The sequence below is a fragment of the Chiloscyllium plagiosum genome, chromosome 36 (genome assembly GCF_004010195.1).
Source record: "Chiloscyllium plagiosum isolate BGI_BamShark_2017 chromosome 36, ASM401019v2, whole genome shotgun sequence".
Taxonomy (NCBI): domain Eukaryota; kingdom Metazoa; phylum Chordata; class Chondrichthyes; order Orectolobiformes; family Hemiscylliidae; genus Chiloscyllium; species Chiloscyllium plagiosum.
The window spans coordinates 36,941,486-36,960,474 of record NC_057745.1 but is presented as its reverse complement, the minus strand read 5'-3'; the positions used below and the strand labels follow the sequence as shown (position 1 = coordinate 36,960,474).

The following is an 18,989-nucleotide window of genomic DNA, read 5'->3' as shown; positions in this document are numbered from 1 at the left end:
TAGAGCTTCTGCCATTCATTCAATGAAACAAACTGCATTCATTGAATCATTAAATCAAACATCAATCATTGATTCAATGAATCAAAATTATTCATTGTTTCAATGAAACAATCTTAACTCACTTATATAGTGAATCAATCTGCACTCGATCATTCGATGAAACGGACTGCACGTGACAATTCAATAAGTACAGCTGCTCTCATTCATTGAATGCCACAAGCTTAACGCCACAATGCCACAAACTGCACGCGTTCATTCAATGAAACGAATTGCATGCATTAATTCAATGAAACAGACTGCACGTGTTAATTCAATGAGTAGAGCTTCTCTCATTCATTCAATGACTCGAGCCTAACGGTTTAATTCAATGAAAGGAACTGCATTCATTCATTGAATCAAACTTCAATCATTGATTCAAAGAATCAACTGCAAGCTTTCTTTCAATGAGAAACACTGCAAATGCTAATCCAACGAATAGACCTTTTGTCATTTATTCAATGAAAGAAACTGCGCGGGTTCATTCAATGAAACTGCATACATTCATTCAATGAAACAGACTGCGCGTGTTAATTCAATATGTATAGCTTATCTCTTTTATTCAATGTCTCGAGCTTAACGCTTTCATTCCATGAATCAAACTGCACTCATTCATTGAATGAAACACACTGCACGTGTTAATCCAAATAGTAGAGCTTCTGCCATTCATTCAATGAAACAAACTGCATTCATTGAATCATTAAATCAAACATCAATCATTGATTCAATGAATCAAAATTATTCATTGTTTCAATGAAACAATCTTAACTCACTTATATAGTGAATCAATCTGCACTCGTTCATTCGATGAAACGGACTGCACGTGACAATTCAATAAGTACAGCTGCTCTCATTCATTGAATGCCACAAGCTTAACGCCACAATGCCACAAACTGCACGCGTTCATTCAATGAAATGAATTGCATGCATTAATTCAATGAAACAGACTGCACGTGTTAATTCAATGAGTAGAGCTTTTCTCGTTCATTCAATGTCTCAAGCTTAACGCTTTCATTCAATGAAACCAATTGCATTCATTCAATCATTGAATCAAACTGCAATCATTGAGTCAATGAATCAAACATAACTCATTTACTTCGTAAGTCAAACTGCACCAATTTATTCAATGAAATGCACTGCACGTTTTAATTCAAAGAGTTGCGCTCCTGCCATCCATTCAATTCGACCAGCAAAACGCATTCATTAAATGAAACAAACTGTACGCATTCATTCAATGATACAGACTGCACGTCTTAATTCAATGAGTAGTGCTCCTCCCATTCATTCAATGTGTCAAGCTTAACGTTTTTATTCAATGAAATGAACGGCATTCATTGAATCATTGAATCAAAATTCAATCATTGATTCGATGAATCAAAGGTTATTCATTGTTCCAATGAAACAAACATATCTCAAATTATTCAGTAAATCAAACTGCACTCTTTCATTCAATGAAACGGACTGCACGTGATAATTCAATGAGTAGAGCTACTCATTCATTCAATGCCACAAGCATAAACGGATTGATTCAATCAAAAAGCTGCACACATTAATTCCATGAAACAAACGGCACGAGTTAATTCAATGAGTAGAGTTTGTCTCATTCGTTCAATGTCTCGAGCTTAACGCTTTAATTCAATGAAACAAACTGTATTCATTAAACAATTGAATCAAACTTCAATCATTTTTTCAATGAATCAAACATTATTCGCTTATTCAGTGAATCTAACTGCATTCGCTCATTGAATGAAACAGACAGCACGTGATAATTCAATGGGTAGAGCTACTATCATTCATTCAATGCCACAAGCCTAACGCTTTAATTCAACGATATAAACTGCATTCATTCATTCAATCAAACTTCAATCATTGATTCAAAGAATCAAATACAATTCATTGATTAAATGAAACAAATTTCATTCATTTATGGAGTGAATTTAATTGCAAACGTTCAATGAATCAAACTGCCAACATTCATTCGATGAAATCGATTGCACGCGTTAATTCAATGAGTAGAGCTTTTCCCGGTTATTCAGTATCTCGAGCTCAACGCTTTCATTCGATGAAACAAAATGCATTCATTGATTCATCGATTCAATGAAACAAACTTAACTCATTTGCTTAGTGAATCAAACTGCGCTCATTCATTCAATGAAACACTCTGCACGTGTTATTCAAAACGTAGAACTTCTGCCATTCATTCAATACCACAAGCAAAACACATTCATTCAATGAAACATACTGCACGTATTAATTAAATGATTAGAGCTCGTCTCATTTATGTCAAGCTTAACTCATTCGTTCAATGAAACAAACAGCAGGTGCTAATTCAATGAGTAGAGCTTCTTTCGTTCATTCAAAGCCACGAATTTAACTCAGTGAATCAATGAAACATACTGTAGACACTCATTCAATGAAACAGACTGCACGCGTTAATTCCATTTGTAGAGCTTGTCTCATTCCTTTAATGTGACGTTTTCATTCGATGAAATAAACTGCATTCACTGAGTCATTGAATCAAACTCCAATCATTGATTCAATGAATCAAACCTTCTTCATTCTTTCAATGAAACAAACGTAACTCACTTATTTAGTGAATCACACTGCACTCGTTCATTCAATGCAGTAGAGCTACTCTCATTCAAGGCCACAAGCTTAAACGCTTTGATTCAATCAAACAAACTGCACACATTTATTCCATAAAGCAAACTGCACGTGTTACTTCAAAGAGTAGAGCTTTTCTCTCTCATTCAGTCTCTCGAGCTTAACGCTTTAATTCAATGAAACAAACTGCATTCATTCATTGAATCAAACTACAATTATTGATGCAAAGAATCAAATGTAATTTATTTAATGAAACCAACTTCACTCATTTATGGAGTGAATTTAATTGCATTCATTCGTTCAATGAATCAAACTGCAAACATTCATGCGATGAGAAATACTGCAAGTGCTAATCCAATGAATTGAGCTTTTGCCATTCATTCAATGAAAGAAACTGCACGCGTTCATTCAATGAAACATTCGCTCATTGAATGAAACAAATTGATTCAAAGAATCAATCATTGATTTAATGAAACAAATTTCACTCATTTATGGAGTGAATTTAATTGAATGCATTCATTCAATGAATCAAACTGCAAACATTCATGCCATGAGACACACTGCAAGTGCTAATCCAATGAATCGAGCCCTTCTCTCATTTATTCAATGTCTCGAGCATCACGCATTCATTCAATGAAACATACTGCACTCATTCATTCAATGAAACAGGCTGCACGTGTTAATTCAATGAGCAGAGATTCTCTCATTCATGCGATGCCACGAGTTTGACACATTGATTCAATGAAACAAACTGCACACATTCATTCAGTGAAGCAGACTGCACGTGTTAATTCAATGAGTAGAGCTTCTCTCATTTATCACAATGATCGAGCTTAACGCCTTCATTCAATGAAACAAACTGCGTTCATTCTTTCATTGAACCAAACTTCAAGAATTGTTTCAATGAATCAAAAGTTATTCATTGAGTCAATGAAACAAACTTCACGGAGTTGTTGAGTGAATCCCACTGCATTCATTCCTTCAATGAATCAAGCTGCATTCATTCATTCAATGAAACAAACTGCAAGTTTTAATTCCATGAGTAGAGATTCTGCCATTCATTCAATGCCACCAGCCTAACTCTTTCACTGAACGAAATAAACTGCATGTGTTAATGCATTGAGAATAGCTTCTCTCATTCATTCAATGCCACGAGCTCAATTCATTCATTCAATGGTACAAACTGAACTCAATGAAACAGGCTTGCACGTGTTAATTCAATGCGTTGAGCTTCTCTCATTCTTTCAATGTGTCAAGCTTAACTCATTCTTTCAGACAGACTGCACATGTTCCTCCAATGAGCAGAGCTTCTCTCATTCATTTAATGACACGGGTTTAACGCAATGACTCAATGAAACAATCTGCACACATTCATTCAATGAAACAGACTGCACGTGTTAACTCAATGTGCAGAGCTACTCTCATTCATTCAATGCCACGAGTTTAACGCATTGATTCAATGAAACAAACTGCATACATTTAATCAGACTGCGCATGCTAATTCGATGAGTGGCGCTTCTCTCATTTATTCAATGATTCGAGCTTAACTCTATCATTCAATGAAACAGACTGCTTTCATTCATTCAGGTGAATTGGCCATGCTAAATTGCCCGTTGTGTTAGGTGAAGGGGTGGGTGGGTTGCTCTTCGGAGGGTCGGTGTGCTCTTTGTGGGCCGAAGGGCCTGTTTCCACAGTGTAAGTAATCTAATCTATTTTAGTAAGAGGAACTTGGAGAGAATTGCTGAGATGTTTAATTTTCTGGAACAAAGTTGTTTAATTCACCAAGTCATGCATCTTATTAATATGTACTATTAATTTTTTTGTAAATTTGCTTATTCACTGAGGTATGTTATTTAGTTTTAACATTTTGCTTGTATTTTGGAGAGAACCATTCAAACTTTAAAATTTCGTGCGCAATATTTCTTATCCTACAGAGTTATGCATTTTATTGACCCTCTCCCCCTGATCTACTGATTCTAATAATGCACACCCAGTTTGGGGAGGATTGCGAGATTTTTTATTTTCTGTTGCAATGTTAATTACCTCACTGCGTTTTGCATTTTACTGATGTAAAGATTCTGCCCGTAATTTATGAGAGGGCTGCTCGAAATTTTGTTTCTTATGCAAATTCTCTTAGCTCGTCGATTTATGCACTTTATTGTCATGTGGATTAGATTCCCGAAAGTGTGGAAAAAGGCCCTTCAGCCCAACTAATCCACACAGACCCATTTTCCTCTGACTAATGCACCGAACACTATGGGAAATTTAGCATGGCCAATTCATCTGAACTGCACATCCTTGGAATATGGAAGGAAACCAGAGCACCCGGAGGAAGCCCGCGCAGACACGGGGAGAATGGGCAAAGTCCACAAAGTCAGTCACCAAAGCTGGAATCGAACCTGGGACCCTGGTGCTGTGACACAGCAATGCTAATCACTGAGTCATCGTGCCACCCATGTACTACTAATTTGTTTTGTTGTTTACTGGAGCTTTTGATTTTCTTGTGCGAAGTTACTTCTGCCACAGTGTTATGCATTTGCTAACATGTACAACTGATTTTAAGAATGCAAGTATAACTTCTACAATTATTTAAAGGCAAGTGTAAGGTGTGTTAGAGTTGTATTTCAATTGTCCACCACTAGGCTTTAATCAAAACACACTTTATTCTTACAACACAATCGAAATACAAGAAAGCAATTGGCATAACCTTACTCAATTGAAATATTTAACAGGATAATGCATTACTTAACAACGATCGTCAACTGTTCCAATATAGGCAGAACCCCAAATGGATCAAGGTGACTTGTCAGTACGCATGGCAGCTCATAGGAAAGACGGCGAGGGAAGAATCAGTATGTGGCTGGGAGCCAGAAGGCCGACAACCAGAAAAGCAGGCTGGGGGTGTACTCAGGAGCCAGGTAGCTGACAACTAGTCCGGAGGAAAGCGGGCCAGGGAAGGGTTGGTCAGTTCACAGGGAAGCTGGGGACAGGAAGGCTTGATGACCTGTTGTAAGAAAGCAGGCCGGTGACGGTCTAGTCAGTACATGGGGTGACCAGAAGCCATGCGGCTGATGACTGGCTGGAGGAAAGCGGGCCTGAGGAGGGTCAGTCAGTACGCAGGGCGGCCGGACAAGAAGGCGGATGACCATCCTGTCGAAAAGCAGGCCAAGGAAGGTATGGTCAGTACACGGAGCAGACAGATGCCAGAATGTGGGAGGATATCCGGGGCTGGAAGGCATGAATGGTGACTAGGGGCTGTATTCTGCGTTGACTACTTTTCACTGTTGTATGTTGTTTTCAGTTATGCTGTGTTTTGTATTGTGCCTGATTGAAGGTGATGTGTAAAGAGCTTGCAACTGTATATTGTGGGCTTTTACTGTTTAACTCTGCCCTTGGGGGCTGTAACAGATTCTTCTACATAATATCATTTTGAGGGTGATAGTAACCTGTGCAAAACGTTTGCATAGTTTTCTGTATTTATGTTGATCCCACTGGGATTTGGGGCACCCTGTGGCACCCTGTGTTTTCATTCCTATTTCTCTGGTGTATTGTGCTCATTACTGTGTACTGAATTTTGTATGATCTTGATTTTAAAAACAACAGGAGATCAGTGTCATAGAGTCATAGAGATGTACTCTGAGCTGGCTGGCCACAGCTACAGATACTATGCACTAGTAAATAAAGGGTGATGGGACCCGGGGAAAAAAAATAGGCAGAATACCATAAGCACAATGATTAAATGGTGGAGCAGACTCAATGGGCTGTATAGCCTACTTCTGCTCAAATGCCTTCTGACAATCTTCAATCCACTGACACTTTCTTCACTTGTTCAACATGTCAGTTAGTGAAGCAACCACACTAAATTTCAGTTTGAATTTATGATAAAATCCATATAGGCCCAGGAATTGTAGTTCTTCCCTTTTTGTCAACAGTATGGGAAATTCCCTGAAGTCTTTTTTTCACATCCTGTGGGGGCATCTATCCCTATCCGATGGTATGGCCTCAGAATGTAACTTGGAATTTTGCAAACTCATTGTTAGCCAGATTTATCACCAAGCCTGCCTCCTGAAGGTGATTTAATTTATTTATTGTCATATGCATTTTGTTACAAAGTACAATGAAAAGTTGCATACTGTCGTTAATCCTGGCCACCATCTTTAAACAGAAAAATAAATTATAACATAGAATATAGAGGTAGAAAAACAAAGAAAAGGTGTTCAACTTTACAGTCCTTCTTGTTAAGTCCTCTGTGATGAGCCATGGGTCTAGTGACCAGGCATGAGTCCATTTCACAAAAGTGGCCACTCTTCCATAGCATCTCACCTTACCCCAATGCAGGCACAACCAATGCTGCCAGGCTCGAAACCGGACCTATTCCGACTCTGCTGCTGCCATGAGTCTGCTTCAGGCAACCTTGCTCATGCAGCTGCTGCTGTTGAAGCTGCTGGGACTTGTACTGTGCCCAAAATTCGCCTCCATCACCACCTCAATGTATCTGTGCTGGATGCAGACACAGCATGGAACCCAAACTCACCCTCGCCACAGCAGCCGTGCCTTGGCACTAGGACCACCTCATTGAAGCAGAAGCCACAAGGAACCAAACTTGACTCCGACGCCGCCACGAGTGTGTACTGCTGGACTTACTCGAGTCAGTGCTGGGCTCACTTACCTCTATTGCTGCCTGAGCTCTTCAAGAAAAAGAAATGAGAAAAGAGAGAAAACAAGAAACGTAAAGAAAAGCCAACAGAGCAGAGAAGCCCTGGACTCAGAAGCCTTATTGCTCTGTCATCTTACCATAAGCCACTAGATGCTCTAGAATTTCCTTCCATATTGGTCTAAATATCAATCTTTCAAAGGTGGCTGGTGCATTCATCATACATAATCTTAAACTGATAAAGTCTATTTTGTGTCAAGAAAGCCAAAATCATCTTTGTTCTGTTGGATACTTTTGATTATGCCAAGCTTAGAAATATAAGTTGTTTATACCAACTTGTCAATGCAGTCTTCCAGTCATGGAATAGGGTATGAATTGGATTTTTAAATAGTCCACACACAATCATTGGGCACAACCTGGTTTTGATACCATCTCACTGCAACTCACTTTGATAATTCATCTCTGAACATACTTTCAAATTCTTTTTGAATCTGGGCCAATTTTAGAGGGTTAAGTCTTTTAGGATGTTGCTTATTTGGAACAGCATTCCTTATATCTAAGTTTAGTACTTCCCAGCTTATTCTCACAGATGTGTCCATTGGATTGTAGTAACTCTTTCAGATCATTTTTGATTTTCCTCTGGAAGGTAACTGAATAATTTATCCAAATTTCTAGGAACATCCTCATTGTCCAATTTAGAACATAGAAAACTACAGTGCAGAACAGGCCCTTTGGCCCTAAGTCCACCCCCCTACACTATCCCATCATCATCCATGTACTTATCCAAGGATTATTTAAATATCCCTAATGTGGCTGAGTTAACTACATTGGCAGGCAGGACATTCCATGCCTTTACCACCCTTTACAGAACCTGCCTCTGACATCTGTCTTAAATCTATCACCCCCCAATTTGTAGCTATGCTCCCTCATACAAGCTGACATCATTATCCTAGGAAAAAGACTTCCACTGTCTACCCTATCTAATCCTCTGATCAACTTGTATGTTTCTATTAAATCCCTTCTTAGCCTTCTTCTTTCCAATGAGAACAGATCCAAGTCTCTCAGCCTTTCCTCATAAGACCTTCTCTCCAGACCAGGCAACATCCTGGTAAATCTCTGCACCTTTCCCCAGTGTCCACATCCTTCCCATAATGGGGTGACCAGAACTGCACACATATTCCAAATACCGCCGCACTGGCTTTTTGCCTAGTTGCAGCATGACCTATGGCTCGGGAATTCCTCTACCAATAAAACCAAACACACTGTATGACTTCTTAACAGCACGATCATCCCTTTCAGGGATCTATATATACATGGACTCCAAGATCCCTCAGTACATCCACACTACTAAGAATCCTTCCATTTACCCAGTATTCTTCCTTCCTGTTAGTCTTCCTAAAGTGAATCACCTCACATTTATCTGCATTGAACTCCATTTGCCACCTTTCAGCCCAATTCTGCATTTATAGAGTCATTGAGTCATAGAGGTGTACAACACAGAAATAGACCCTTTGGTCCAACTCGTCCATACCAACCAGATATCCCAACCCAATCTAGTCCAATCTGCCAGCATCTTGCCCATATCCCTCCAAACCCTTCCTAGTCGTATATCCATCCAGATGCCTTTTAAATGTTGCATTTGCACTAGCCTCCTCCACTTCGTCTTATCCAAGTCCCTCTGCAATCTGCAATATTCTTCCACACTGCCCTCTACTCCACTGACTCCAGTGTCATATGCAAATTTACTAATGCAGCCACTTATAAAAATGACAAACAGCAGTGGTCCCAAAACACATCCTTGTGCCATACCAATAGTAACCGGACTCCAGGCTGAATATTTTCCATCAACCACCACTGGATGCCTTCTTACAGAAAGCCAATTTCTAATCAAAACTGCTTTATCACCCTCAATCCCATACCTCTGCATTTTCTCCAACAGCCTACCATGTGGAATCTTATCAAATGCTTTACTGAAGTCCACGTACACCATATCAAGTGCCCTACCCTCATCCACATGCTTGGTCACCTTCTCAAAAAATTCAATGAGGTTTGTGAGACATGACCTGCCCTTGATGAAACCACACAGATTATCTGCAAATTGCTGCTTGCTAGTTGGTTATAAATCCTATTTCTAATGATCCTCTCAAAGGCTTTTCTTACAACAGATGTAAGGTCACTGGTCTATAATTACCTGGGTCATCTCTACTGCCATTCTTGAACAATATTATGTAGACCTGTGGTACTAAACCTGTAGACAATGATGACTCAAAGATCAAAACCAAAGGCTCTGCTATCTCCTCCCTAACTTCCCAGAGAAGCCTTGGATAAATCTCATCCGACTCAGGGAACTTACCTACTTTCATTCCTTCTAGAATTGATAACACCTCTTCCTTACTAACCCCGATCATTTCTAGTCTGATCATTTCTTCTCCTCTACAATATTCTCCTTTTGCTGAGTGAAACCCGATGAGAAATATTTGTTTAGCACCTCTCCGATCTCCACAGGGGTCCACACCCAACTTTCCACTTCTGTCTTTGACTGGCCCTATTCCTACACTCGTCATCCTTTTATTCCTCACATACTTATAGAAAGCTTTAGGGCTGTCCTTTATTCTACCTGCTAAAGACTGCTCATGACCTCTCTATGCTCTTCTTAATTACCTTAATTTAAATCCTTCCTAGCTAATCTGTAACTCTCCATCGCCTCATTTGAACCAACTTGTCTCATCATCACATAAGCCTCGTCCTTCCATTTAACAAGAGATGCAATTTCTGCAGTAAATCGTGGTTTCCTTACCTTCCTGACTGCTTCCTCCCTGCCTGACATACCTATCAAGGACACGCAATATCTGTTCTTTAAACCAGCTCCACACTTCGATTGTCTCCATTCCCTGTATTTAGCATTCCCTTCTATGCATCCTAAGTCTTGCCTAATTACATTATAATTGCCCTTCCCCCATTGATAACTCTTGACCTAACCCTTTCCATCACTAAATTAAATGTAACCGAATTATGGGCACTCTCTCCAAACAGCTCACATACCACTAAATCAAACACCTGGCCTGGTTCATTACTAAGCACCAGAACAATTGTGGCTTTCCCTCTTGTTGGCCCTTTGACATACTGCGTCAGGAAATCCTCCTGCACACACTGGACAAAAACTGACCCATAAGATGTGTTAGTCAATGTTGGGGAAGTTAAAGTCCCCCATAATGACCATGCTGTTCCTTTCACTCCTATCCAGAATCGTTTTACCAATCCTCTCCTTTACATCCCTGGGACTCTGTGGAGGCCTACAAAAAACTCTCAGCAGTGTGATCTCTCCTCTCCTGTTTCTAACCTCAGCCCATACTACCTCAGTAGATGAGTCCTCGTCAAAAGTTCTTTCAGCCACCATTATACCGTCCTTGACTAACAAGACCACACCTCCCCCTGTTTTTCCGCCTTCCCTGTTCTTTATGAAAGATCTAAACCCTGGAACCTGCAACATCCATCCTACTCTATCCATGTCTGCAACCTTCCCAGTGCCTTAACTTCTCACCTTCAATTTAATTTGAGGAATGTCAAAATTCAGAATCACCTGTCTTTAGTTCTTCACTCTGAGTTGTAACAAGTAACAGATTATTCTGTTTCTTTCCTTTCCTATGAAAATACCATTTGAGGATATTCACATTCACAATCGCTGAATTACTCTTCCATCCGGTGCTATTATCTTTAGTAAGGTGTTTGATAAGGTTCCCCATTGCAGACTATTGGAGAAAGTGAAGTCACATGGTGTTCTATCTCGGTGGATAAAGAACTGGTTGATCAACAGGAGACAGAGAGTAGTAGTTGAAGGGAATTTCTCGAAATGGAGAAAGGTAACCAATGATGTTCCACAGGGGTCAGTGTTGGGGCCACTGTTGTTTGTAATATACATAAATGATCTAGGAGAGGACACTGTTGGTATGATCAGCAAGTTTGCAGATGACACAAAGATTGGTGGAGTAGCAGAAAGCATAAGGGACTGTCAGAGAATACAGGAGGATATAGATAGCCTGGAGAGTTGGGCGGAAAAGTGGCAGATGGCTTTCAATCCAGACAAATGTGAGGTGATGCATTTAGGCAAGTCTAATTCCAGAGTGAATTATACAATGAATAGAAGAGACTTGGGAAAAGTTGATGGGCAGAGAGATCTGGGAGTGCAGGTCCCTGAAGGTGGATAGAGTGGTATAAGAAGGCATATTACTATATGCCTTCATTGGACAGGGTATTGAGTATAAGAGCTGGCAAGTCATGTTAAAATTGTACAAGACATTGGTTCGGCCGCATTTAGAATATTGTGTACAGTTCTGGTCACCACATTACCAAAAGAATGTGGACACTTTGGAGAGGGTGCAGAGATTTACGAGGATGTTGCCTGGTATGGAAGGTGCTAGCTATGAAGAGAGGTTGAGTAGGTTAGGTTTATTTTCACTAGAAAAAAGGAGATTGAGGGGTGGACCTGATTGAGGTTTACAAAATCACGAAGAGTATAGACAGGATGGATAGAGACCACGTTTTCCCAAGGTGAAGGATTCAATAACCAGAGGTTATGTTTTCAAGGCGAGAGGTGGAAAGTTTAAGGGGGATACACGCAGCAAGTACTTCTCAGATAGGGTGGTGGGCGTTTGGAACACGTTGCCAGCAGAGGTGGTAGAGGCAAGCACATTAGATTCATTTAAGATGCATTTGGACAGATGCATGTGTAGGTGGGGAGATGAACATAGAACATAGAACTCTTCGGTCCTCGATGTTGCGCTGACCTGTCATACCATACTATTCCATGAGGGACACAAATGCTTAGGAATTGACCAACAGGTTTAGACGGTTTGGAGGGCCAAAGGCCCTGTCTCTGGGCTGTAAATTTTCTTTGTTCTTACCAAATAATTGATCTCACATAATTTCCTTTCCATTTGATAAGGCCTTCTAAACCTTGCTTTTAAAGATTCACCTTAAGGTCATAACACCCTATCTCCACGAGCAAAACTATGAATTTTTAATCTCTTGCCTGCTTCCTGTTTCATCACATGCTGTGATAATTTTAAATGCTATGTAGCCAATTTGCCCACTCTACTTAATCTCTTCCCAAATTCTGCCACATAGCCCAATAATGTACTTTCTGAATGCTGACATGCCAATATTTCTTTAATGAATTTCCAAATACTAATTCAAATGGATTGAATTTAATTCATTGTGTAGGTGCATCCATAACTGCAAAAAATACAAATGGAATTTCCTTATCCCAACCTTTTAGATATTCTTGACTATTGGCCCTCAATATGGACTTTAAAGTTAAAAAAAAAGTCACTGTTCTAATGCACCCTGAGGTTCTCGATGATAGTTAATTTAAACTATTGTATTCCTAACAAATCCATAATTTCCTTAAAAATCACACAACACTGGTTATAGTCCAACAGGTTTATTTGGATGCACTGGCTTTCGGAACCCCACTCCTTCAGGTGGTTGTGGAGATTAAGATCATGCTCACAGAATTTATAGCCAGTGTCATGAAGATGTGATACAGTAAACAATCTTAAATTAAAACTTTCATCTTTTGTAATGGGATATGCTGGTTTCTGTTCTTCAATATGTAAATCCCAGTTCTTTTAAATTGCATTCTCAAGACAGCTCAGGTGTGAACTCTGTCGGTGTCCTAATGCTGTCAGACTGACAAACCCTCTATATAGTTTTACATGGCTTCATGCAGTTTTTGAGCAAAATAAAATTGTAACGCTGCAAGTACAAATTCACCCAATATGTAGGAGTGACAGATTGAGTGTGCATGTGAGTGTGTGTGTGGCTGTGAGTGCACGTGTGTGTGTGTGTGTGTGTATGTGTATATGCATGTGTAAGCTTGGTTAAAATTGTGTGAGAGAGAGATTGGGTATGAGTGAGAGTGAGTTTGCGAGGTGCATGTGTGGGCATTTGAGAAAGAGCCTGTGTATGAGGGAGAGTCTGCGTGGGTAGGTTAGTATGTAGGAGTGTGTGTGCAACAGAGTACCCTTTGTTGTCTAGTACTTCCTGGGAGCCTAATGACTACATACTGGGAGAAAGTATGTACTGCAGATGCTGGAGATCAGAGCTAAAAATGTGTTGCTGGAAAAGCGCTACAGGTCAGGCAGCATCCAAGGAGCAGGAGAATCGACGTTTCGGGCATCGTTCTTCGCATCCGGTAGCACATTATGAGTGAGGATGAGCACCTCATCAAGACGTTCCCCGTGCCTCTATTTCTTGCCTTCAAACACCCACCAAACCTTAAACAAAGTTAAAAATCACACACCAGGTTATAGTCCAACAGGTTTATTTGGAAACACTAGCTTTTGGAATAATCAACTAAAAATATCTTTATGCTCCACCTTAACCATTTGATCAAAAATAATTTCTGTTAATTGAACTTCAATTTCCTCATCTTTACTCTGATTTCTCCTCCTGTTTCAACCTGTGGCTTTGTGACCTTGTTTCACTGCAGTTGTCTGGCTTTTGAATCACAGTGGGCATCTCCAACAAAGACAAATACCTCAGTACTTCATTTCCTCGAATCTCACGATGCTTCACTTCTCTAAACATGTTAAAGAAGCCATTACCTGCGGAAAAGCCCAGTGGACACACAGGATCTGCCCAGACAAGCAATGGACACCGTCATATGCTTAAATACACCCTCATAAAAATGGAATACCAGGCTTAATTCATCGATCGACAGTTCATAAGTGTCACAGTGGAAAAAACTGCCACAGCAAAAAAACTACAATGACCTCCTTAGAAGACACACACAGGACATGACTGATAGAGTACCCTTGATTCTATAGTACTTTCAAGGAGTGGATAGACTACGCCATGTTCTTCGCATCCTTCAACATGTCATCGATGATGAACATCTCACCAAGGCCATTCCTACGCCTCCACTTCAATCAGCTGCTTAACTAGATCATCATTCCAATAAACTATCCAGCTCTCAGCAGAACACTGACCACACCCTGTCATGGCAACCTCTGCCAGACATGTCAGATCGACATAGATACTAACATCATGTGGGGACACCACCCACCACGTACACGGTACATACTCATGTGGCTCAACCAATGTTGTCTTCATATGCTGCAGGAAAGGATGCCCCAAGACACGATATATTGGTTAGACCTGAAGATACTGAGAGGTAAACCACTGTTAGCTGAGTGAACCTTCTTTGGACTTGTTGCACTGTCAGTATAAGAGGTCCAAAACCATTCACAGCTGTGGTATTACTAGCACCTCAGTTTTAACAAACTTCTTTTATACTCCTATTTCTTTTAAATAGAGGCCAAAGTTCTATTTGCCTTCCCTATTACTTACTGAACTTGGATGATTTTACAGCTCCTAAATCCCACATTCAGTGGGCATCCTCCATTAAAAATGTACTCTGTCTACCAAAGTGCGTAACATTACATTTCCCACACTATATTCGATCTGCCACATTTTTCCCCACTCTTGTACTGTGAAGAGCAGCTCCTTCACTGTATCCATGGCTGAGCTTCATATATGATACTGGTGTTGCTCTAAATGAGTTGTGCATTTTGTTGAGGTGCACTTAAGTGTCAGAGAATCACAGCTGTCATTAGGTTTCCGTGTAACAACATACACGTATGTTGCTATCATCTGCATTGTACATGTCCACAAATGATAACTAATGTTTCAAATTAAAATGTATCATTATGTATGGATGCAATTAGTAGTGTGCTTTTCAAATGCAGATACTGGGCATGGGCAAAGCAGAAAGTACAGCTGAGAAAATTACTGCACATGGGCTAAATCCAAAGGCAGAAGATAGCTAAATCCAAATGCAGAAAGTAACAAAGTTTCATTTTCAAAGCAATGAATAATTCTGACAAGTTTTAATCACAGGTAGTTGCAAAATCTGAAGTATTTTATTCATTTAGTATTTCTGGAAAGTTTAATTTTTCAACGTGGTTTGAGAACAAATAGACCTCGGAGTGCAGGTTCTTAGTTCCTTCAAAGTAAAGTCACAGGTAGATGGGTAGTGAAGGCGGCGTTTGGTATGCTTTCCTTTATTGTTCAGTGTATTGAGTAGAGGAGTTAGGAGGTCATGTTGCGAGCATACAGGACATTGGTTAGGCCACTTTTGGAATATTGAGTGCAATTCTGGTCTCTTTCCTATCTGAAGGATATTGTGAAACTTTAAAGAGTTCAGAAAAGGATGTTCACAAGGAGGTTGCCAGGGTTGGAGGGTTTGAGCTAGAGGGACAGGCTGAATAGACTGGGTTTGTTTTCCCTGGAGCATCAGAGGCAGAGGGGTGATCTTACAGAGGTTTATAAAATCATTAGGGACATAAATAGACAAAGCCTTTTCCCCGGGGTGGGTAAGTCCAGAAATAGAAGGCATAGGTTTAGGGTGAGAGGGGAAAGATATAAAAGGCACCTAAGGGGCAGCTTTTTCACACTGAGGGTGGTACGTGCATGGAATGAGCTGCCAGATGAAGTGGTGGAAGCTTGTAAAATTACAGCATATGGATGGTATATGAATTGGAAGGGTTTAGAGGGATATGGGCCAAGTGGGACTAGATTAGGTTAGGATATCTGGTCGGCATGGGCAATTTGGACTGTTTCTGTGCTGTACATTTCTATGACTCTAATTTCCTTCTGGCTGTACCACCTTTGGAAGTTTGTCTCCACATCACAACCACCGCCACCCCTTCCAAATAACTCCCTCAACCTGAGAGTACCATTTCGTTCCACCTCCTCACCCTTTCTCCCATCTCCTTATCTAACCTCTCCCCCCAAGCAATCTTTCCATGCCTCAAAATCTCCCTGCCCTCACATTCCCATTCCTCCCAGAAACTCCACTTTTGCAATTTTACTCTCTTGCCCTCAACTTCTCCAAAAATCTCCTTTTATTCTTCATGCTCAATTCGTCACCCCTTCTGTCATTCACCTCTCTTCAACCCTTCCCCAACCTCAAACCCTCCCTCATCTCAACTCTAACAAGCCCTCCATTAGGACCACACCTCCCCAAAACTTTAACTCCTCAACTTTCAGTTGGTATCAAATGATGCTGTTTTACAATTAACATCTTGAACAACATTCCATATTTAACTGGTGTAAAAACCTCAGGGAAGAGGGACTCAGCCCCCTTAGAAGATGTTTTGAACTCTAATCTTTGCGGACTAGATATGCATTTCATTCATAGAATGCAATAAAACACATTAATCACATATTCTTCAATGTATATTCTTGATAGCTGCTTCCTGACTTCAGTGAGTTATTCTCTTCCAAGGCAAATATCTGAGACAAACTGCCACTTTAAGCCTGTTCAACAATAGGTTGACATAGCACAGAGCATTTACACTCTAAACTTTAATCAGTTTAGTAAAAGTCAAATACAGCAAATTTTTAGCTTTATATTTGCAGTAACTGCAAACAGATTCACTGATGAATTAAAGTCAAATTAACAAACACACAGACTGGAAGGTTTTGAAATCAACTATTTACATGAATTTCAAAACAAATTATGGTAAATAAATGGCTAAACACATGCAGTATATCGGACACATTACCATTTAACAACTAATTTAAAATCAAGGGGTCATGAAGTGATTGGACCACAGGCAAATTGCACTTCAAATACTTAACTAGTCAACAAGTGAATTAAAATAAAATTACATTTAATAAAACAGAACAGACTTAAGAGGCAATGCAAGGAGGCTTATGGAATTGGTTATTTAGCTATAGCTTGAATTCTAAATCTTTAATTAGACAAGAGATTGGGAAAGGTTTCAGACAAAAGATTTTCTGGGAATTATATTCATCAGAATGAAAGAACAAAAGTAATCAAGTAGACATCTCATTTGCTCAGCCACACAACGTTTTAAAAGATGTACTCTATTGCCAAAATTTGAGAGTTAACACTTCAGTGCCATCTTGTGGAAATGTATTTTTATTGTCAAGGGAGAAAGTCAAAGATCTTCTTCATTCCCATTTTCAACCCTGGTTTTGTGCACCTCAAGCTCTTCAGCACTCACCATTGCTGGATCAATTGCAGCATACCGTGTACCATGGAACTGTCGCAGGTGGATCTGAAAATAAAGTGTAAGAGTTGAATCTTTTGAAACACGGTGTCTTTACCATGTCAATTTACTTCAGCAATCAACAAACCAATAAGCAAAAATTTCATACTTGAATTGATTTAAAGCTTATTAGAAACATGGCAGGGGAGGTGGGTAGGAGAGAGCGCGAAAGCAAGAACAAGAGCAAGTTAGAGTGTGCCTGTGCTAGTCAGTAACAATTATTCTAATCTCATTTTACAGCACCTTTTCCAAAGTGCATTGGAAGTGCATGTCTAAACACTTCTTAAATGTTACGGTGGTTTCTGCTTCCAGCATCAATATAGCTGAGTTCCAGATTCCCATAATCCCCGGATTAAAGGGTTTTCCTCACATCTCCAAACCTCCTACCCCTTCGGATGGCCCCTATCATTGATCCCTCCACCAGGGAAGGTTTCATCTATCTACCCTCATAATTTTATAATCTCAAAGATGTTTCCTCACAATCTCCTCTGCTTTAAGGAAAACAACCCCAGTCTGACCAATTTCTTCACATAAAGGAAGCTCTCAAGCCCAGGCATCGCCCTGGTAAAACTTCACCAAACCCTCTGCAGGGCAATCACATCCCTCCTATAATGTGGATTCCAGAACTGCACTCAATATATTTTATAGTGCAAGCATAACTTCTCTGCTCTTACATTCTATGCCTCAGCTAATAACAGCAAGTATCCCTTATTAACTACTTTATCCACTTGTCCTGATATCTTAAAGGAAAGTGTACATGCACACATTATGCACCTCTGTACAGGCGTACAAGTTCCTTTGATTCTCAGTGCTTCCCAGGTTCCTACTGTTCATCATGTATTTTCATACCTTATTTGTCCTGCCCAAATGCATCATCTCACATTAAGATGGCCTGAGCTCCATTTGCCACCAATCAGCCCGCTTGACCATACATATCTACCCACAAAGCAAGGCAAGCCTTGGCACTATTTATTACCTCACCAATTTTCGTATCACCTGCGAATTTACTGATCAACCCTCCAATATTTAAAAAAATATATTTCACATTTAAACCACAGACAGCAAAAGTTCTAACATGATTCCTGCTGGACCCCACTAGATACAAGTCAAAAAACACCCCTCAGCTATCACTCTCTGCTTCATGCCACTCAGTCAATTTTGGATCAATTCGCCAAATTTCCTTGAATCCTGTGTCTCTCAGTTTTACTGTTAGTCTCCCATGCAAGACCTTATCACAGCTACAGAAGCTTCCATTGTCGAGGAAAAGTGTGGATGTAGTAGGGTTGTTGTAATGGGTGACTTTAACTTTCCCAACATTGATTGGAACCTCCTTCGAGCAGAAGATTTGAATGGAGCTGTTTTTGTAAGGTGTGTTCAGGAGGGTTTCCTAACTCAGTGCGTTGACAGGGTGATGAGGGGAGAGGCCATTCTAGACTTGGTGCTAGGAAATGGGCCGGGGCAGGTATCAGATCTTGTGGTAGGAGAGCATTTTGGTGATAGTGACCACAACTGCCTCACATTCTACATAGCTAAGGAGAAGGAGAGGATTAGGCAAAATGGGAGGATATTTAATTGGGGAAGAGGAAACTATGATGCGATTAAACATGAGTTAGGAA

The 18,989-nt window shown here is 40.1% G+C and overlaps 1 protein-coding gene across 8 annotated transcripts in view; it reads right to left on the bottom strand.

Moving 5' to 3' along the window:
- Positions 1 to 16,648: 16,648 nt before the first annotated feature.
- The window catches only part of spg21 (SPG21 abhydrolase domain containing, maspardin), a 169,812-nt gene continuing 167,471 nt past the window's right edge, over positions 16,649 to 18,989 (bottom strand). For all 8 annotated transcript variants that reach the window (XM_043677701.1, XM_043677692.1, XM_043677700.1 and 5 more), the window contains one exon: positions 16,649 to 17,382. In XM_043677701.1, coding sequence (XP_043533636.1) covers positions 17,263 to 17,382 — 120 coding nt within the window. In that variant the 3' untranslated portion in view covers positions 16,649 to 17,262. The remainder of the gene's footprint in view (positions 17,383 to 18,989) is intronic.